Genomic DNA, 23,363 nt, shown 5'->3' with positions numbered 1-23,363 from the left:
AAAAAAAAAAAAAAAACAACAACCCCAAAAACCAAAACTTTGGGGCGACTAGGTGGTGCAGTGAATAGAGCACCGGCCCTGAAGTCAGGAGAACCTGAGTTCAAATTTGGCCTCCTATGCTTGACACAATTACTAGCTGTGTGACTTTGGGTGAGTCCCTTAACCCCAATTCCCCTCCAAAAAGAAAAAAAAATTCTAAAAGGAGGTCACTGCTGGTTTTAAATGAGTTTCAAGAAATTGTGGCATGTGAGCTGTGTCTCGAAGGATTTTTTTAAAAAGCAAACTTTGTAACCACTATCAATTTTTTTTCCATTACTTCTATGATTTCCCTGATCAGGTACTCCCTCCAATAGGGCAGATCTTAACTCTTTTAACCTTCTCATCTTTATATAATTCTTGTTGATGTACCCTTATATATTGAGAACATTATGCAAGATCTGATTAGATGAAATTTAATAGGCATAAATGTTAAAGGCAAGAAGACATGAGTATAATACTTATCTGACACATATTGCCTTTATGACCATGGGCAAGGTACTGAACCTCTTAGGGACCAAGACAATTCTCTTAAGTTGCAGAACAAGTGCTAATCTACATTGGTAGAAGGATTTTTTTTTTCCTTAAGAGCTCCCTATACTAACGTAATCACAAGTCCGGTAAAACAATTACTTCCCAAGTACAAGATGAAGGAGCTTTGTCCAGATACAGTTCATCTGAAAAAGATTTGGGGTTTTAGTGGCCCACAAGCCCAGTTCAAGTCAGTAGTGTGATATGATAGCTAAGAAAGGTGTTGAAATCTTAGTCTACATTAAGAAAGGCATAGTATGGGGGGGGGGGCAGCAGAGTCAAGATGGCGGAGGAGAAGCATGACCTCCAAGTGGCTCCAGCTTCCACCTTCCCCAATCCATGTAAAAAGGGGACTCTGAACAAACTTTGGAGCTTCAGAACCCACAAAATGACACAGAGAAGCCAAACTCCCGCTGAGGACAGGCCGGCAGGAATCAGCCAGCACAGTGCTCTGGGAGCCGAGCCTACAGATCACCAGCAGCTGTGCCCGTTTCCAGAATTATCAACATATATATGTGAAGGACAAAGTGAGAATTCAGTGCAGTCTGGACTTTGGGACCCAGTAACTGGGAGTGCGTGGCCTTTGCCCCCGGGTTGAGAAGCCGCTGAGACCCCAGCATAGCCAGCCAGCACCACGTGGCAGCTTCAGCTCCTGGCCTGCAGAGTGTAGGGGGACCAAGCGACCAGTCTGAGGGGTAATCGCTTTTGCTTTAACCTTCTTGGATCTGGATTGCAGTCTAGGGTGGAGGTCCTGGGACATGTGTCCAGCTTGCCAGAGCATGTGGAGGCCTCAGAGAGGCCACCCATCTAATACTTCCGGCAGCTGAGGAAACCCCAGCGTTTGGGACGAAAGCTCCCCTGTCTGGTGGAAGATTCCTACTGTGGCAAAAAGCCCAGGGGTCAAGTGACAGAGGGGCGACATGACCAGGCAAAGGAAACAGAGCAGACGGAAGATTCCAACATTAGACTCCTATTTTGGGGACAAAAAGGAGCAAAGCATGGAACAGGAGGAAAACAGTGAAGTTAGAACTCCTGCACCAAAAGCTTCTAAGGAAAATATGAGCTGGTTACAGGCCATAGAGAACCTTAAGAAGCAGATAAGAGAAGTGGAGGAAAAATTGGGAAGAGAAATGAGAACAATGCAAGAAAACTATAAAATGAGAGTCAACAGCCTGACTGAGGAAAATAACACCTTAAAAAATAGACTGACTCAATTGGCTAAAGAGGCTCAAAAAAGCAATGAAGAGAAGAATGCCTTAAAAAGCTGAATTTGCCAGATGGAAAAAGAATCTCAAAAGCTCAATGAGGAGAATCATTGCTTCAGAATTAGACTGGAGCAAATGGAAGCTAATGACTTTATGAGAAATCAAGATGATGTTAAACAGATCCAAACAAATGAAAGAATATAAGGAAATGTGAAATGTCTCATGGGAAAAACCACTGACCTGGAAAATAGATCCAGGAGAGATAATTTAAAAATTATTGGACTACCTGAAAGCCACGATCAAAGGAAGAACCTAGAAATAATCCTCCAGGAAATTCTCAAAGAAAACTGCCCTGATGTTTTGGAACCAGAGGGCAAAATAGAGGTTGAAAGAATCCACCGATCACCTCCTGAAAAAGACCCCAAAAAGAAAACTCCTAGGAATATTACAGCCAGGTTCTGGAATTCCCAGATGAAGGAGAGAATATTACTAGCAGCCAGGAAAAAACAATTTGAATATGGTGGAAACACAATCAGGATTACCCAGCATCTGGCAGCTTCTACACTGAGGGATTGAAGTTCTTGGAATATGATATTCCGGAGGTCAAAGGAGCTGGGATTAAAACCAAAAATCACCTACCCAGCAAAACTGAGTATCATGTTTCAGGGGAAAATATGGTCATTCAGTGGAATAGAAGACTTTCAAGCATTTTTTGCTGAAAAAACCAGAGTTGAATAGAAAATCTGACATTCAGATGCAAGAAGCAAGAGAAGCATGAGAAGGTAAACTAGGAAAAGAAATCATAAGGAAGTTATCAAAGTTGAACTATTAACATTCCTACATGGAAAAACAGTAATTGCAAATGATGAAACTTTTCTCAGTATGAAAATATTTGAAGAGAATAGAAATCTACATATGTCTATATATGAGGATATATGGGCATGTGAATATGTGTATATATGTTTACAGGTATACATAGATAGAGGGCACAGGACCAATTTAACAGGAAGGGATGCTACTTAAAAGGTGGAATTAAGAGGTGAGAGAGGAAAATAATGAGAGGAGATGGGGAGAGACAGAATGGGGTAAACTATCTCATTTAGAAGAGGCAAGGGAAAATGGTTACAATGGAGGGGAAGAATAGGAAGGCAAAAGGGAATGGGTCAACCTTATTCTCATTGAATTTGGCTCGGGGAGGGAATGAAATACACACTAAATAGGGTATCTCACCCTCTAGGAGAGTAGGGGGGAAGGGGATGAGAGGGAGGATGCTGGGGGGGAGGGAAGTTGGAAGCATCCACTTTTGAAAAGGGATGGGATCAAAGTAGAGAATAGAACAAGTGGGATGTGGGATAGGAGGGAGGGAAATATAGTCAGTCTTTTACAATATATCTACCATGTATTGTTTTGCATTAGCTACACATATATAACCTATACTGAACTGCTTATCTTCCCAGTAAGGGTGGGTGACAAGGGAGGAAGGGAATGAATCTTTAATTCAAAGTTTTAAAATCAAATGTGTGTGTGTATACATACACACTATTATTAATACTATCTTATGTAATTTGGAAATAAGATATACAGGCACTGAGGCATAGAGATCCACCATGCCCTACTGAAAAAATTGAAAGGGATATGGGAGAAAATATCGGAGAGAGCAGATTGGAGGAGAGGATATCCTGTGGGACTGCTCTTTTGGGCTGTGGGTAGGGGAAAAACGGGGAGAAAATTTGTAACTCAAAATCTGGCGGAAACGAATGATGTAAATCAGAAGTTAATAAAGCATTTGAAAAATTAAAAAAAGGCATAGTATACAGTTCAATAAAATTTGGAGGATGAAATTACTAAGTGCAAATCAGTAGTCTCTCAACTTCTCTACTTTAAACAGTGAGAAGTTTTTAGGAACTGTCCTAATAATTGAGGATCTTTACCAAACTGTATCTTGCCTCAGTGACAGCCTTAGGATATTGGTCTCAGTAGCTCATTATTTAATTCTTACTGTTGTTTGGGGGCTTCCTGATTGCCCCATAATTCTTTCACTTCTGTTTCTCCTGATCCTCATTCAAGAACTTTCCCAATAGGCCTTCCCTTCAGATTTGTGGACTTTTCCTTAGATATTTTTTTTAAAGCAATTCGGGTTAAGTAACTTGCTCAAGGTTACATGGCCAGTTATTTTTGGTGTGGTGCTAAGTATCAGAGCCAGGATTCGATCCCAGGTCATCCCGACTCTGGGACCGGTGCTCTTACTCACTGTGTCACCCGGCTGCCCCTAAGCATTGGAGTTGAGTAACTTGCTCAAGGTTACAGGGCCAGGTGTTTCTGGGTGGGTGGTAAGTGTCTGAGCCCAGAATCGATCCCAGGTCATCCTGACTCTGGGGCTGGTGATCTTACTCACTGTGCTACCTGGCTGCCCGATATTTTCTTAATAATAGAATGCTCACCTCACTCAATTTCTGCCTGTTTCATTCTTGTTGAATAAATTTTTCATTTACTCATTTGTTCATTCATTCATTCATTTAATCATCTATTGTTATATTCCAAAATCATGTGCAACTTCTATCTTAAGCTTTAAGTTCCTAGGAGGTCATATTTACCTGCACAAGTTAACATCTTTAGGCAATTTCCTTATATAGACTTCTTCATTGATATGAACATTTTTAGCCCATAAATATTGCTTATTTTTTTTTTCAAAAAACTTTTATTTATTTATTTGTAAAGAAATCTTATAGAGTAGAATATAACATAGGGCAAGCCTAGCTCAGTAAGTAGGTAGCCTGGGCAGCTAGAACCAGAAGTTTTATTCTCAGATCCATGCTTACTTATGAAGTGATTGTGGCCAGGTAATACGTTTCATTTCTACTTTTATCCTGTCTTTGTCTCCTCAGAATTACTCTGCACTCCTGCTGTTCTTTCTTGGTTGAATCTATTACCTTCTGAAGTGTTTGGCTTAGGAGCTGAATCTAGACATTTTTTTTTCTTTCCTCTTTGTAGTTTAAAGCCCTCTCAATTTATTGAGTCATGTTTCTTAAAAAACTCCCCCATTAGGGGTGGCCAGGTAGCACAGCGAGTAAGAGCACCGGCTCCAGTGTTGAGAAGACCTGGAGATCGAATCCCGGGCTCAGACACTTAGCACCCACCCAGAAACACCTGGCCGTGTAACCTTGAGCAAGTTACTTAACCCCAATTGCTTAGGGGCGGCCAGGTGGCTCAGCGAGTAAGAGCACTGGCTCCAGTGTCGGGATGACCTGGATCAAATCCGGGCTCAGATACTCAGCACCACACCCAGAAATAACTGGCCGTGTAACCTCGAGCAAGTTACTTAACCCCGATTGCTTTAAAAAAAAAAAAACTCCCCCATAGAGTCAAACAGTTAAGTATGTTTTTAGTTTTTATTTTTATTTTTGTTTTTTTTAGGTCACTAAAAAATTATTTTGTACTACACCAGTGATGACTAACTTTTTTTTTTAGTGGGAAGACCTTCTTTTAATAGTTAAGATTTTTATGAACTCACACATGATTAAATATCCATTGATGGAAAATATTTGGTGCCACATAAGTGACTGTGAATTTAATGCTGATTTTACATGAGTTTGTATTTAGCTAATCACAAAATCCATATACATTTAAAAATAAGTTCAAGACCTTTAGTTTGCAAAAAGGTATTTTTGCTTAATATTTTGCTGAAACTAAATAAAGGTTAAAATGGCAGTGCATGGTATACATGTGGATTTGTATCCCCTTTGTAAGGAATCTCATGGTGTCCCAGGTGTCCTTGCTTTTCATGTTGGGTATCAGTGTATTTTTAAATAGAAGGAAGTATTTATAATAGTAATCTAACTGTAAGAATATACTGAGAATGGCCCAGGCAGAATTGTAAAGTAAGAAAAGTTTGTTTTCTTCATTTTCCCATCTTCCTTGCCTTACTTGGCTCTAAACAGACAGCGCTCCATACCCACCTAGGTCTTGCCTTCCACCTATCCCCCAATCTGCTTTGGGTTTAAGGTGATAACTAATGTGATAAACTCTTATTTGTGCCAGTCTGTTTCCAGGGATTGTGGGAACATTTTTAAACTTTGACCTTTTGGAAACAAGAATGCCATTCTTGGCTATGCCATTAATAGTTCTTTTATTTGATCTAGAATATCACTTGTGCTATGGGTACATCATACATTAGGAAGAACACTATATGAAGAAACCAAAAAAGTTTGTTTGAAGTCCTAGTACTAGCTGCATACACTTTGGCAGTGCAGTTACTTAATTTCTGTGAGCCTTAGTTTCTTCATTTGCAAAATGGTTGTGATAGTACTTGTCCTACCTTGTACTACCTTTTTCACAAGTATATTATGAAGATAATATTTTGTAGGCTGTAAAAAACACCACAGAAATATGAGAGTTGCTTTTATTATCCCATTTTTTTCACTCCCCCTTAGATTAGTTTTAAGATGTTGAAGCATCTGGCATACTCACAGGAGGATATTTAAATATGATTCATTAAAAAAAAACCCCAGAAAACAACTCTTGCCTGGATACAAATCTTTTCAAATTGTAGTTAGCAGATCCTAAACCACAGTAGTACAATATCATTAAAGTACAGGTCAAATGCAACCTGTCTAGAACTGTATGATTCACTCTACTCTAGAACGAAGGCCTACCAAAGTGATTCTAGGCCCCAAAATTAATCAGTTCACCCATCTCATTAGGAGCCGCTTCAGTGGAGCTACATATATCTATTAGAATTGTTTTTTTGAAATTATAGTATCTATCTATTTGAGAAACAACTGTAGAACAGATTTGTAGAGTAACAGAATTTTAGAATTGGAAAGAACCATATACGTCATATATTCTAACCACTTCAAATTACAAATAAGGAAATGGACTCCGAGATTAAGTCTATCTAGTTAGTTAGTAGCAGTTTTGGCATGAGAATCAGTTATCTTCTGACTTCCAATCCAGTTTTTCCCCACTACATATGAAATTACTTTTTATTGTTACCACTCACATTGTATTGGGTTATAGCATAGTAAGGACATATGCAGACTTTGATGCTTAACTACCTTTCTGAGTACATAGCAGAGCAGATACAGTATTAGCACCTTTATGAATTTCATTGACATCCCTGTCAGTTTAGGCTTCTTCACCTAGCAGAAGTATGACTCCATAGTCATCTAAAATGATAGAATGCTACTTAATTGAACAAATAATTTTGTTGCTTTAGAGTTTGGAGGAAAGTGTTGCTTTTAAATGTCTTAGACAAAATAGGAAAGTTTCCAGTCTAGCATCTACACTACTGTTGTATGTCAACCTTAGAATTAGAGAATTGAAAAGGAACCACAGAGGACACATCCATTCCAATGACAGCACAAATAAGAAACACCCAACATGTGTTTTCACAAAAAGCTTGCCAGTGTTAAGGCATTTATCTACTCAGGTGGCCTAAGTTTCTTTTCTTATATCTTTCCTTGATCCGAGTTCTGACCTCTTGAGACTAAACAGTGCCTTTCATGATAATTCTTAATAAATATAGTCTATGGGGCAGCCAGGTAGCACAGCGAGTAAGCATCCACTGTCGGGATGACTTGTGGATCGAATCCGGGCTCAGACACTTAGCACCCACCCAGAAACACCTGGCCGTGTAACCTTGAGCAAGTTACTTAACCCCAATTGCTATAAAAATAAAATAAATATAGTCTAAATTCTCCTAGAAAAGACTTTAAATTAATGCAAGGAAAGTCACTAAACTGTAATTTTGATGGAGAGGTTATTCACAGAAACATCAAACTTGGAAGAAATGATATAGAGGAAAGTAAACAGATCTAGAAAAATAGCACATAAAATAAGGACTGTAATCTCAAGGTAAAGAACACTAAAAATAAATCAAAACCTTTGTAACTGTAATGCCCAATCTTGACCCTGGAGAAGAAATAAAGAAATGCATTTATGTTCTTTGATTGGAGGTATAGGATATCATGGGTGTGAATTGCATTACTGCCTTTTAAAAAAATTGTTTCTCTTTATTCGTGGGGGTAAGAGATAAGCATACTTGAAAATGACTGAAGTAAAAAAAAGACTTAAAACCTTACAAAATACAAATTTTTATAATGTAAATATGGGAAACACAGTTACTTTGCAGTTTTCAAAATGCATAATTTATTATAAAAATGAACTATTTCCATATGTCAAGCCAGTAAAGAAGGAAATAGTGATGACTGACCTTGAAAATCTCTCACAATTTCTCACAATGTAAAGCTAAAGTTACAAAACTATCCCCCAAATTGGAGCACCTATTGGGTTAAATGGATTTTATAAGGGATTGGTTGGGATTGGACTGAAAACTATATAGAAACCCGAATAAAATTATCATCCAGCTGAAAATAAAGTCTTTGGGAGCCAAGTGCTTTCTGAATTGTATCTTTTTCCAGCTTTCTGTTTGCTATGTTCCGCAAGACATTTAATGAAATTTCCAAGTGACATCAGTCAGTCTTGTAGATATTATCACTGATAAATAGTATTTTTCCAGTAAGGCAATGAAAGGAGGCCATGAAAATTATCTGGGTACGTATTATGAAATTAAGTATCATTTGATCTAGATTTTCTTAGTTCAGAAAAGCATGGCATGCTATGGAGAACTGTTTGGTAATTGTCTTGAGGAATGAAATTTTAAATCCATGTCTTAGTAGTCCTTAAAGTCATAGGATATATTTTCTAGAAATTATAGTTAACCTCATGCATTTCTTATTGCTCTCAAATCTTAACAATGTTGAACTAGCATGCTAATGTATACCTTTTTAAGTTTTTACATCTTCACACTCCATGTGTTTTCCTGAGTTGAAAGAGGTAAGTCTTTTAAAATTGTAATCTAAAGTGATGTTTTTTTTAATATAGTAACAATGAGCCATAGCAAACTGTGCCATAGTATTTGATGTGATATCTTAGGAAGGAAGTAATGCGGAGGCAGCACAATGAGGTAGAAATCCAACTGGATTGGGAATCAGACAACTTGGGTTTAAATCCCAGATTTACTACTAGAACTTTGTGCATTTAGTCCAGGGGTGGGGAACTTGTGTCCTTGGAACCACATGGCCCTCTAGGTCCTCAGGTGTGGCCCTTTGAATGAATCCAAACTGCACAGAACAAATTCCCTTATATGATTTATTCTGTGAAGTTTGAATTCAGTCAAAGGGATGCAGGTCCCTTCACAATTCCCCCCCCCCCCCCCCAGCCATTAATCATTTAAGCTCAATGCACCTGAATTGCCTCTTCTGTAAAATGATAGAACTGTATTATATCACCTTAATTGAAGATCTTTCCCAGTTCTAACTTTCTGTAGAACTGTTGCTGAAGCATAGCAGGAAGGGAAGCCTTTTGAAAAGCATCTAGCGATGTAGTTTTCTCATAGAGGCTCCTAGCTAACCATGGCATTGTGGTGGACATTGGAGAGACCAGTGGCTGAGTTAACCTACTTCCTCATCTGTAATATAAGGGACTCTGAAATCTCTTAAACTACAGCTGTGTGGTCCTGTGAACTCTTGACTTTAGGGTTTGTTTGTTTTTTTTGAGCTAGGGCAATTGGGGTTTAGTGACTTGCCCAAGGTCACACAGCCAATTTTTTTTTTGTGGCAAGTGTCTGAGGCTGGATTTGAACTCAGGTCCTCCTGACTCCAGGGTGGGTACTCTATTCACTGTGCCAACTAGCCGCTCCTGACTCTAATTTTTAATGTGTGATTCTGGGCTGTAGAACTACAGAGCATCTTAATTGGAAAAATCCTTAGAGATCACCTGATCTAACTCCCTGCTTTTAAAGATAAGGTAACTCAGGTGAATCCTAGATAGGTTAAGTGACTTATCAAGTTCATAGAGCTCATTTAGAACCTAGGTTTTGTGACTTAATTCTTTGCAGTTTCTTCCACCCAGGCTATTGTGAGGTCCTTAGAGATCATAAGATCTGTCTTCTGTTGAAGATGATAGCTTCCCTTTGAGTAAGGAAATAGGAAAAGGACCATTCCTTTATAAGATACCAAGACTAGCTGTGCTTAATGTTGACAAAGTGTATAAAATGTGAAATGATTGGTATAATTAAATGACTCCATGTCAGTCTCTGGCATCTGTTTACAATGTTTCTTTGAAGCCCTCTTTTATGCTCATAGTGCTGCTGAAAAGTAAAAAAAACTCTCATTCAGTCAAGGATCTCTAACCAAATTAGAATATTTTGTGAGCTAAAGCCATTTGGTTGTATAGCCTGAACAGGTCAAAATCTCATTGTGGGAATAAATGATCAAATTGTCATTTGACTATGATTAAAAGTTTATGCCATGCTATGCAGATCCAGAATAAGACTTTTGTGTACCTACACAGAGTTTGAAAATGGAGAGTGTTTATGTGAGTATGTAGTACACACATGCTTTCACACACGTTTATCACAAGTGCCTACATATCACCAACAATGGTGCTTTTCTTCCTTAGAATGTATTGATTTATTAAAAGTAGCATTTAAGTTTCCCGTACTTTGCCTTTCCTATTCACTTTATTAGCAGCTATAGGGACCCAGTTATGGTCAGCTGTGAACTTTTCATCTGGGATTTTATCTTATAATAATGGCACATTGAAGTTTTTTTTTTTTTAAGAAATTAATGGATGAAGATAAATGCACTATCCTCTAGTTGCTAGTTTTTCCGGAGAGTGGCTGTCAGGGATATTTGATCATAACCTAACTACTAGTCATCATGCAAATTGAAAGCAGTGGCATCACATAATTTTTTAAAAATCATTTTTTGGCTCCCCATATCCTTTTTGTGTTTTTATTTTAATATTTTAATCATTTATATTTTAATATTCCTAAAATTCTTGGATTTCGCAGTATTTCAGAACAAAGTAATAAACCTCCATTGTTAAACTGATTCTGGGAAACTGTCCAATTTCTGCTATCCTGTCACCTCTCTTCATAACTATAACTTCCTATTCAAAGCATTAACCTCATCTTTTAAAAAAAATTATTTGTTTTTTGTCAAATTAAATTTTATGTTTATTTTTAGTTTACAACATTTATTTCCACAAGATTTTGAGTTACAAATTTTCTCCCCATTTTTCCCCCTACCCACCACCCCAAAACAGCGATCCCACTGAATATCCCCTCCCCCAATCTTCTCTCTCCTATATCCTTACCCATCTCCCCTCTGACTTTCCAGTAGGGCAAGATGGATCTCCATACCCCAGTGCCTGTATATCTTATTTCCCAGTTGTATGTAAAATAATAATAATAATGATAATTTTTTAAACATTAGATTCTAAAACTTTGAATTCCAGATTCTTTCCCTTCCTCCCTTGTCACCTTACTGGGAAGATAAACAATTCAATATAGGTTGTACATGTGTGGTTATGCAGAACATTTCCATAGTGGATATATTGTGAAAGACTGACTATTTCCCTCCATCCTATCTCATCCCCCACTTGTTCTATTTTCTACTTTGACCCAGTTCCTTTTCAAAAGTGTGTGCTTCTAACTACCCTCCCCCAGCAATCTGCCCTCCCTTCTATCATTGCCCCTCTTATCCCCTTGCCCCCTATTTTCCTGAAGGGTAAGATACCCAATTTAGTGTGTATGATATTCTCTCCTTAAGCCAAATTCGGTGAGAGTAAGGTTGACCCATTCCCTTTTGCCTACCTGTTCCCCCCTATTGTAACAGTTTTCCCTTGCCTCTTTTATATGAGATAATTTACCCTATTTTTTTCTCCCTATCTCCTCTCATTATATTCCTCTCTCACCTATTAATTTTATTTTTTAAATATCATCCTTTGCTATTCAATTGATCCTATGCCCTCTGTCTATATACCTGTACACACACATATATATATACATAATCACATATGTATTCATATGCACATATACCCTCCTATATAGACATATATGTGTGTGTATATATACACACACACATACACACATATATATTCCCTTCAGCTATCCTCATACTGAGAAAAGTTTCATAAGTTACAATTATTGTTTTTCCATGTAGACATGTAAATAGTTCAACTTTGATAAGTTCCTTATGATTTCTTTTCCCTGTTTACCTTCTCATGCTTCTCTTGCTTCTTGTATTTGAATGTAAAATTTTCTGTTCAACTTTTTTTCCATCAAGAATGTTTGAAAGTCCTCTATTTCATTGAATGACCATATTTTCCCCTGAAACATGATACTTACCTAGCTCCTTTGACTTCCAGAATATCATATTCCAAGCCCTTCGATCCCTCAGTGTAGAAGCTGCCAGATCCTTTGTTATCCTGATTGTGTTTCCACATTATTCAAATTGTTTCTTCTTGGCTGCTTGTAATATTTTCTACTTGATCTGGGAATTCTGGAACCTGGCTATAATATTCCTAGGAGTTTTCTTTTTGGGATCTTTTTCAAGAGGTGATTGGTGAATTCTTTCAAATTCTATTTTGCCCTCTGGTTCTAAAATATCAGGGCAATTTTCCTTGAGAATTTCTTGAAGGATGATTTCTAGGTTCTTTTTTTTAATCATGGCTTTCAGGTAGTCCAATAATTTTAAAATTTATATCTCTTGGGTCTATTTTCCAGGTCAGTTGTTTTTTCTATGAGATATTTCACATTGCCTTCTATTTTTTCATTTGTTTGGATCTGTTTAATAGTATCTTGATTTCTCATAAAGTCATTAGCTTCCATTTGCTCCAATCTAATTCTGAAGCAATGATTCTCCTCAGTGAGCTTTTGAGATTCTTTTTCCATCTGGCAAATTTGGCTTTTTAAGGTATTCTCCTCATTGGCTTTTTGGGTTTTTTTTTTGCCATTTGAGTTAGTCTGTTTTTTAGATGTTATTTTCTTCAGGCAAGTTGTTGACTCTCTTTCAAGATTTTCTTGCATCATCCTCTTTTCTCTTCCCAGCTTTTCCTCCACTTCTCTTACTTGATTTTCAAAATCCGTCATGAGCTCCTCCATGGCCTGTACCCAGATTATATTTTTCTTGGAAGCTTTTGGTGCAGGAGTTCTGACTTGTCTTCCTGCCATTCTATGCTTTGATCCTTTTTGTCCCCAATAAAGGAATCTAAGGTTTGACTGCTATGCTTCCTTTGCTTCCTCTGCTTGCTCATGTTGCCACTCAAATACTTAACTTTTGAGCTCTTTGTCACAGTAGAACTCTGCTTCCAGAGAGGGGAGCTTTGTCCCAAATCACTGGGGTTTTGGCAGCTGCTGGAGCTATTAGTTCGGTGCCCCCTTTGCTGTTTCTACAAGCTCTGGATCACTGGTCACACACCTCAGGACCACCACCCAAGACTGTAGTCCAGATCCCAGCAGGTTAAAGCAAGAACGATTACCCTCCGCATGGTTGCTTGGTCTCCCTACCATATGCAGGCCAGGAGTTCTGAAGCAGCCACATGGAGGTGGCTGCATGGCCACCGTGCCTTAGCCGCTTCTCACTTGGGGGGTTAGAGGCCGGACCTCGCTCTGTGCCCCCCAGTTCTAACAGATTTCCACACTGACTTTTTACTTTGTCTTTGGCATTTATGGGTTGATATTTCTGGACACTGCCACAGCTGCTGGTGATCCCCTCTCCCGAAGTCCACTCCAGGGGCTGCTGCTGGGGCCACCCTGAGGATATAACCGTGGGCTCTTGCAGGGATGGGCTCAGCTCCCAGCATGTTGTGATGGACCCTTCCTATCTGCCTGCCGGGCTTCGTTCAGTGGGAGATTTGTTTCTCTCTGTCACTTTGTGGGTTCTGTAGCTCTAAATTTGTTTAGAGTCATATTTTATAGGCATTTGAGGTGGTTATGGGGGGAGCTCAGGGAGTTTTCCTGCTTCTACTCTTGGCCCCACCCCCTTGTATTAGCCTAGTCATATCTTTACTGTTGTCTTTCTAGTTATACTTTCCTGGGTTAGGGAGAATAACTATAAGTCAGTCAGTCAATCCACATTTATTAATCACCTGATTAGGCTAGGCTAGGCACTGCGCTAAGTTCTGGGCATACAAACCAAGAGGAAAGACAGTCCCTCTTCTATGGGAGTCTCCAGTCTAATGGAAGAGGCAAGACTCTTACAGCTATGTACAAACATGTTATATACAGCATCACTTGAATTAAGAGGGCTCAGAAAGGCTTCCTGTAGAATGTGGGATTGTAGTTGGCTCTTGAAGAAAGCCAGGGATACAACAACAGAGCTGAGGAGGCAAGCATTCCGACCAGAGTTAGGAGGCCAGTGTCCTTTGACTGCAGAGTATATGATGGTAGTGTAAGGTGGTCTTGGTGGTAGTATAAAGTTAAACAAGATTGGAAAGGTGTATGTGGGGGGCTTTGAACACCAAACAGGGTTTTATATTTGAACATGGAGATGATAGGGAAGCCACTGGAAATGATGAAGCAAGGAGTGACATGATCAAACCTAAATTTTAGGAAGATCGCTTTGATAACTTAGTGGAGGATGAATGGAGGGAGGGCAAAACTTTTGGCTAGGATACCAGTTTGTAATAGTCCAGGTGTGAGGTAACGTGGGCCTACACCAGGGTAGGTGGCAGTGTCAGGAGAGGATGTATGTATGCAAGAGATGTTACAAAGGTCAGATTGACAGACTTTGGCAACACATTGAATATGGAAAATGAGGAATAAAGGATGATACCTTGATTGTGAGCCAGGATGACTAAGAGGATAGTGGTACTCAAGACAGTAAGAGAGAAGTTTGGAACTAGGAAGTGTTTTAGGGGAAAATATAATGAGTTTAGTTTTGGACATGAAGTTTAAAATGTCTAGTTCATTATGTCCAATAAGCATTTGAAGATGTGAATCTGGGTCTTAGGAGTTATATCTGGATAAGTAGATTTCAAAATCATCACCATAGAGTGCTAGTTAAATTCATAGGAACTGATGAGATTATTAAATAAAATGGTATACGAGAATAGGACGCAAGTTCCTGTGGACACCCATATTTAGCAGGTATGATGTAGATTAAGATCCAGCAAAGGAGACTGAAAAGGAGCAGTCATTGGTAGGAGGAAAATCTGGAGAGAAAAGCATCCCAAAAACCTAGAGAATGTCAAAGAGACGGTGATTGACAGTGTTGCAGGCTTCAGAGAGGTCAAGAAGGATGAGGATTGAAAATAGGTTATTATATTAGGCAGCTATGAGATTATTGGTAACTTTGGAGAAAGCAGTTTTGGTTGAATGACAAGGCTGGAAGCTGGATTGTAGAGAGAAGAGAGGAAAAGAAGTGTAGATGCTTACAATAGGAAGAACCTATCCTGGGTGACCTTCTTAAGGAGTTTAGCTATAAAAGGGATGTGAGGCATGGGATGAAACTGGCAAGAATGAGTGAATCATGTGAGGGCTTTCAGAGGAAGTAGATACAGACATGTTTATACAGGCAGTAGAGAAAAAGCCAGTTGATAGGGAGAAATTGAAGTGAAGCGAGAGCGTGAAGACGATAGAGGAGGTAAATTGCTGGAAAAGATAGGTTTGTATGGAATCACTTGTGCATTTAGAAGGCCTAGCGTTAGTGAGAAGAGCTGCTACTTTTTCTTGTGATACACTTCGCACAAAGTTTAGCACAGTGCCTGGTAGCCACTTAACAGATGTTTATTGATTGATTGATGTAATGCTGAAGGGGGAAATAGTAGAAGAAAGCATCTGGGTGACATGAGCTAGGGAGGAGAGAAGGAGGATCTCTTGGCAGATAACCTCTGAGGCAAGATCTTTAGCTCAGAGAATAGGGTACAGGAGGAGTCATGGGAGATTTGGAAGAGTTGCTATGATGAATGGGATAGTGAGTTGGTGGGGGAGGTATAAAAGGATTGCCTGGTAGCAGTTAGAACTCAGTTGAGGTTATGTAACAAATCTGTAGTGGACCTAGTCTGCATGGTTTTGTGATTTTTCTCTAGTTTTGCTTATCACCATGTGTGGAGGAGCAAAGGGAGCAGGTGGTTGGAATGATTCAGAGCCCAAGGCTTGGCAGGACAAGGTTGATGATGCTCTAAGTGGATAAGGGACTCACTGGAAGAGAACACTGCCAAGGGATCCAGAGAGGGAAAGGAGGCTAGTGTCACTAGTGCAGGTATGATGGTCTAGGAAAGAACTGAGGGGTTGAGGGATTGGAAGTCATGGTGTGGACAAAGAACACGGCTTGTGGTAGCAAGGCAGCGGGAGAGGTGAGATGACAATAGATTGTGATCAGATAAGGGCATCTCAGAGATCAGTAACAAGAAGTGGAGTATTTGTGGGTGGTGCCAAGATTAAGGGTATGTCTGAGGTGATGTAGAGGATTAGGCCATGGGAAATAAGTAAGTTGAGGAATGATGAGGTTAAGATGTCGCTAAGCCACAGTCACATATGTCCCAATGTCTCTTGGACATCTCAAACCCCAAGTCCTGTAAGTGTCTCAAATTTAACATGTCTGAAACAGAACTTATCTTCCTCTGCCAAGATCTTCCCCTTCCAAATTTCTCTATCACATCAACATTCTCCTAGTCATTTAGGCCCACAATTTCAGTGCATTCTTTGACTCTTTGTTTCCATCCAGTCAATTCATGACCAAATCTTGTTGTTTCTGCCTTCACAACATCTCTTGTATATGCCCACTCCTTTCTACTCATACAACCATAACCCTAGTTCAAGCTTAAATGAACTATCTCCTGGACCACAGCAATAGTTTTCTGACTAATGTTCCTGTTTCAGGTCTTTACCTGCTCTACTTCATTCTCCTGTTAGCTGCCAGGATGATTTTTCTAAAGTGGAGGTCTGACTTTGTCACCCCTCCCTACTCCATCAGCTCCAGTAGCTGCCCTTTATCTCCAGGATCAAATATAAACTGTTGGGTTTGACATGTAAAGCTCTTCACAACTTGCCCTTTCTTACCTTTGTGGTCTCTCACATCTCTCTTCCATGGACTCTACGTGTAGTGACACCAGCCTACTTGGCATTCTTAAAACATGGCACTCCCGTCTCCTTTGCGTTGGCAGTCCTTCATCCCTAAAATGCTTTGTCCCATTTCATCTCTTGGTTTCCCTAGGTTCCTTTAGAATTCACCTCAAATCCCAGGAAAGGTGCCTTTCCTGGCTCTTTTCTCCTCTCCTTCAGCTGCTGTGCCACTCCCTTCCAGATGACTTCATTGTTATGGTATATATCTCACAGGGACCTCCATAATTTCATGTCTTCTGCATCAGAGTGTGTGCTCCTTGACTGCAGGGAGGCTGGTTGGCCTTCTTTTGGTTTTTGCCTGTCTTTGGATCCCCACTGCTTACCCAGGCACCTGGGTACATATTAAGCACTCAGTAATGTTTGTTGACTGAGAGGCTTGCTGCCTGTTGGGGAAGATAAGTATGTGATTTCAGAGCTCTCTGGTCGCACCTCCGGCAGCATGAAAAAGAGAAAATCGAGATACTGATCGGTGTCCTGGAAGCATCTTAACTCTTCTCTGTTCTGCATCTTTCAGCCTGTAGGAAAAGGAATTCTCTATATGATTGCTAGATTCTGCTCGCAGTGATTATTGTGGGAATATTTGTGTGATAGCATCTAATGACACTGGTATTTCAAGATTCAGCTGCCCTATATCAGAATACTCATAATTTGTTGTTCCTTTATCTCAATTGAAAGTTATTTAGCTTATCAATTGGTAGTAGTACTCTAACCATACCTCTTAATGATACTTAGTTCACTGATATTCTTTTGATAGGTTATTTAATGAAATGTAACAAAGCACGTTAAAACCTCTTTGGAAAAAATAGACTAACAAAAGAAAAAAAGGTAAATTTTGTTAGATATTCCTTTCTAATACTGAATTATTGACTTTGTATTTTCAAAATGTATTTATTCAACAAATGTGAAATGTACTATTATGTTATTCAGAAATTTCCTTACTGCATTCGACTACTGAAAATGTCTGAAAGGGGCGGCCAGGTAGCACAGCGAGTAAGAGCACCGGCTCTAGTGTCGGGATGACATGGGGATTGAATCCGGGCTCAGACACTTAGCACCCACCCAGAAACACCTGGCCGTGTAACCTTGAGCAAGTTACTTAACCCCAATTGCTTAGGGGCGGCCAGGTGGCTCAGTGAGTAAGAGCACTGGCTCCAGTGTTGGGATGACCTGGGGATCAATCTGGGCTCAGATACTTATTTAGCACCACACCCAGAAATAACTGGCCGTGTGACCTTGAGCAAGTTACTTAACCCTGATTGCTTAAAAAAAAAAAAAAAAGAAAATGTCTGAAGTCACTGACTTCTTGAAAAGTATTAAATGAAGCATACTTTAATTTGAAGAAATTCTAGGTGTCTCAGTGAGACAAGTATTCAGAATGAATTTCATTTACATGAATTTTGGGGGAGAATCAGTTTTCAAAGCTGCAGCAATCTTAATGATGAGCTGCACAGGAGAAGCAGTGGAAAGAATGTCATCAGGAATTGTATGGCTAGTAAAAAAGGTGGATCAGTCACAAAGCAAGAAGGAAAGAAAACTGATGGTTAACCCATGTGTTATTGTCCAGGCAATGTGAAGATATCTGGATAGACCCACAGAATGGATCCTTGTGGGAGATTCACAGAAGGGCATGGATTGTTTCTTAATTGATGTCAGATTTTGCTCTTCTCTTGATAGGTACAGCTGCCTTGGAAGAAGATGCCCAGATTCTAAAAGTTATTGAAGCATATTGCACAAGTGCCAAGACTCGCCAAACACTCAATTCAAGTAAGTTTAAACATAGAGTTGTGCCTGCAGATGTTCAGTAGTAGACTAAGCTGTTTAATAGTAGAGGCAGAGCAGCCCCTGGAAGTGATTGGTGACCGCTGGCCAGATGTCTGAATTGTTTTTGGAGCTTGGATGGCTTCACATGTAAAATGAGCATCACACACTGAAGTCTTGAAATGGTTTAAAGGGATCTAAGTTAACTGTAATAGAAGGACTTGGTGTGACTTACTGCATAAGCCTCTATTTAGAAGTGATTTTAGTTTTAAGAAAATCTTTACTGGAAGATAGTGAAGAGAGAGGTCACTAGGGAAAACACCTAGTATCTTATCTCAGTCCCACGAACTATTACTGGTGGTGAGTAAGAGTCTCTTCCAACAGGTTTTTCACTGAATAAAAAGTAATATCTTAGTAATTTTTGGCAAAATATTTATTAAGCAGAATGAAAATAAGGTTACTCAAGGGTTTTTTTTTACTAGCTTGTGTAGTAACACACTCATAGTGTTTTGTGGTCCATAAAGCATGTTTCACTTTAAAATGTAAGGTAATTTTACAATATAGAAAAAGTTATTCATTAGATTCCAGTATCACCTTAGTTTACTTATATTGTTATTTAGCTCCTAGTAATTATCTCAAGACAACTTTTATGTGCAGTAGCAGGGTTGAGGAAGTTTTTCTACTTTCCTTTTCCACAGTGTTATTGGAAATGTAGTAAAGGTAGATATAGTGCATTATCTTTGTTTAGAAAAAGGCCTCATTTTTGTTCCCGTTTTCACCATTTGGTTAATTCTGCACAGACAGTAGTTACTTTGAGCCCATTTCTTTTCTTCTGGCTTTGCAGCATACAATAATAATGCACCCTAGTAGCTGGATAGAAGACAAAGCCCTGCTTTGACTGCTCCTGTTCTTAGAGGAAGCCAAATTCTCCTATCTGTGGGTAAACCAGCAGAGGGGACAGGCAGTTTTATAGTACCTTGGCATCCAGTTTTTGGTTTGGAGAATTGTGCTCAATGCATTTTAGAATCTTCCCTGAATAATTTTGTAATGTCCTTTAAATTGTGTGGTTTTTTTTTGAATTCCACTTAACTCAGTACATAGCTATTAAGCATCTAATTAATTTAATTAATTTCTGGAACTTGACATTGTTTGCCCGTTATTTTTAAAAACTAGCAATTGCATTTTTATACTTTTTAAAACCGGAATTAATTTTTTTTCCTGTATCCTGACAGCAGACAAAAAAGATCCTTAGAAAACCTAAGAGATTGCAAAAGAGAATTTTAGGTTTGAGATCAGGGTCCATGTTTAAAACTCTGCTTTACAGTAGACTTATGTCTACTTTATGTAGAGTATTTCACAAAAATAATGTGAGGATTAGATTAGTCTGTTTGATTTTTCAGTGTTTTTAATTTTTGAGTTTCTGCTAACTTGATTTCATCTTTTACTAAGATTTATGTGAGAGCCATATTATTCTATTATTATTCTACCATTTTTTTCATATAAACGAAAATAAAATTTGACTGCTGCCAACATATATATTTTTATGTTGGAATAGTCATTAAAATTCATTTTACAAATTTAAAAAAAAATTGTGGATTTTCATTTGCTTAAGCTTGTATTATTGATGTAAAGTATTATTGATATTGTCATGTATAATGAATACATTTTTAATAAAGCATAATCCACACCCCAAATCAACAGCATTTATCTATAATTAGTCTCACCAAACAAGACAAATATATGTTAGAATTCCATGGGGTTTTTTTGGTTATTGCAAAGTCTGCTTGGGGACATACAATTTATTATAATATTCAGAATCCATACAATTATCTGTTTTTTTTAATATTGTCTAAGTCTTACAATTTATAACGAACAGATCATAATTCTAGTTTTGATGCCATCTTGACTTTTGGTAGATTACTTTTACTCATTCACTTTCCACCCAGCAAATTAGAGATTAAAATGCTTCTTAAGTACTTTAGGAATCCTTTGGGTTCCTGGAAAAAGTGACGTGCACTAGACATGAGTCTAATAAGAATCAATTAAATCCATTTTAAAATTATTACTGAGCTACTAGTTTTAAACTTTCCTGTGCTATGGAGACTTTAATCAGCCACCAAAGTTGATTGGTTTACACTTTGTTTCTTCTAAAAGTATTGAGGTGATGCATAAAGTAGCTGAAGAGAAGACAGAAATCCTGGGTAATACACAGATGTGTAATTAGTCTGTGAATAATCAAGAATTAACTGTGTATATATAAATCATTGAACAAAAGTGTCAAAAATTAATTATAGGAATTTTTTTAAAGAGTGAATAAATAACTAAAATAATAGTTCCTTAGATGCCAGAAAGTTATTGGAATATTAATCTTGTTAAAAACAATTTAAAACTCTTCAATTTCAAATATTTCTTAATAAATTTTTAACTAATGATCTCAGAGAAATGAAGTCACTTGGGATTGTATTTTCTCTAGAGCAAGATGTATTTTTCATAGTTATGAGATGTTGCCAGAGAACATGCTCATGGCTTTGCTGCTTCTGGCTGCCTGAAGGGGATTGACTACCTATAATTTGCACACATCTACCCATGTGCTACTTTGCCTCTCTATAATGTATTTCCATTATTCCTATACAAGAAAAGCACTGGACGTTGCATTATATTATTTTGCTCTAATTAATTAGTAATCAAAATACTAAGGACTGCTATAAAAATATGCTTTTATTCTTGAGACAAAATAATGATGGAGGTGTGACATGGTGGGTTGAAGCTCTTATGCTATTATCTTGTGACAAATTTACCTAGACAGCCTGATCATATTCAGTGTTGGGAAAAGTATCCAGTTTTTGCTAAAAGATTAGTAAATGTCATATTTTAAATGAAATATGTGCACTGCACATTATTAAAAACAGTTTAAGAACATGGAAAAACTGTAAGCTAAAACTATATATCCTATTGGTATCTGTTGCTGGTGAATAATAGCCACCCACCTCACATTATCTGCTTTCCTATTTTCAACAAAATGGTCCTCTGCTTATTCTTGTTAAGGTTTGGAAGCTGAATTAACTTAGGTGTGACCAAGAGAAGGAGCAAAGAGACAGTTATCCCCATGGAAGATTGTTACAGACAAAAAGGAGTCTTTTGGTTCAACGTAGGGTGTTTGTGCCACCGGAGGATTCCGCCTCCTTACTTACCTTTTTCCCAGTTTTTTGTGTTTCTACATCACAATTGCCTGGGCAGCTGTACTTTAACCATTCCTTCCAGCTGCTCTGGGGGGGTCTTTTCTTTTCAGCCGTTTTGTTCCTACTTGCTCTCGGTGTCCTCCTTTTAACATTAGCAACTTTGCTGCACACTTCTTTTCTTGATTCTTTTCTTTGGTGACAGTGCTCCCAATCAGGGTTCACATCCTAGTTAATACAAGCATAAAATGTTTATGATGCAGCCACCTCCCATGGCTTTTGATTTTGAGTATTTCTATTGGCTTGATTTTCATGAATTCCATTAAAAAGCTCAGCAACACCCACACAAAGTATGGCATGGGAGGTGGGGTAAAGAGAGGGAAGTAGACTCTTGTTTAATTCCTTTCTCCACTCTGAAATTTTTACAGTGGTCATATTTGAGAAGGTAAGTTTAGGCACACACACCCCCCTCCCATTCATTATGATGACTACTGCTGATTTCTAATCTTGGCAGAGAGCTAGCTGAAGAAGTAAGGAAGTAAGTCAAAAATATTTTTAAATTATTTTGCAGCCTACCAATCTGTCCCTTTAATGACTGGGACACATTTTAATTAACCATTTTTCTCTTTATAAATATTAAGTGAAACAGACTCCTTTGTTGTGTATAATAAAATTTTAAATGTTATTGGTTAATGGTCAAACATTTATAGAATTGTCTTTTGTAGTAGGACATAATTTAATATTTTTAAAGACTCAGAAGTGAACGACAGTTTTAAAAGTAAGTTTAAAAATTATTGTGATCTAGTTCTATTCTTAAAAATATGATCTAGTTTTATTTTTCTAGTCTTTATTCTAAGTTATGCTTAGAGTATGAAAACCCAGGCAGAAATAAGGATAGATAAGCTTTGATGCCTTTTTTGTTAACAATATTTTCTCTTTTCCTTCTCTTCCCATCACCTTTTTTGCTTTTGTTTCATGTTTTTTGGTTGTGGCTATTCCTGTATGTTCTCCTCCTCATCCCACCTCTGCCTATCCACATCTGCCATTTCATTTCACCCATACATCCTTAGCATGGCAAGGCACTGACCTGATGCATAATCACGTCTTGGCTGATGATGACCAATCAAGTCTAGACTCCTTGGGTCGTCGCAGTAGCCTTTCTCGTTTGGAGCCTTCAGACCTCTCGGAAGACTCTGACTATGACAGTATATGGACAGCCCATAGTTACAGAATGGGTTCTACATCTCGTAAGAGCTGTTGCTCATATATCTCTCACCAGAACTAATGCACTTCTGAGCTTTTCTTAACCAATGCTTGTTGTATCACAGCCTGCTTTTCTTAGATGTTTTCTCGCTGTTCCTCGTCTCTTTTTAATGTGATATTTTAACAACTTTTGAGAGCGTTTCTGATATTTTCCATTGTACATGGTGGAGGCTTGATTGCCAAACTTCAATACACATTCAAACACCTGACGACTAAAGGGAGACAGTATATTCACTTAAGGATACACCTGAGTTGGTTTTTTGTTGTTGTTGTTGGGTTTTTGTCGTTGCTGTTACTTTACTATTATTGATAGCTGTTGATTTGTAGCTCCCAATGGTTTGTTTTTTGACTATGTCAGTGTAGCAACTGTTTCCCTTTTTTGGATACAGTAGTGTGAACGTTTTGTATTTTGTACTGAAACCATACAGGTTTGTGATCTAAGTGCCAGCAATATGGAGATACTTTTTTAGCCTTATTATGGTT

General features: G+C 38.3%; 1 protein-coding gene across 1 annotated transcript in view; it reads left to right on the top strand.

Moving 5' to 3' along the window:
- The window catches only part of ARHGEF7 (Rho guanine nucleotide exchange factor 7), a 310,305-nt gene that overhangs the window by 268,705 nt on the left and 18,237 nt on the right, over positions 1-23,363 (top strand). The window contains exons 22-23 of the mRNA XM_069094099.1: positions 18,358-18,447; positions 22,688-22,864. Of these exons, the coding sequence (XP_068950200.1) occupies positions 18,358-18,447; positions 22,688-22,864 (267 nt within the window). The remainder of the gene's footprint in view (positions 1-18,357; positions 18,448-22,687; positions 22,865-23,363) is intronic.

This window comes from Petaurus breviceps, unplaced genomic scaffold (assembly GCF_028583685.1).
Source record: "Petaurus breviceps papuanus isolate PSGF00001 unplaced genomic scaffold, PetGlider_PUasm1.0 214, whole genome shotgun sequence".
Taxonomy (NCBI): domain Eukaryota; kingdom Metazoa; phylum Chordata; class Mammalia; order Diprotodontia; family Petauridae; genus Petaurus; species Petaurus breviceps.
This window is presented reverse-complemented; position numbering and strand designations above follow the sequence as displayed.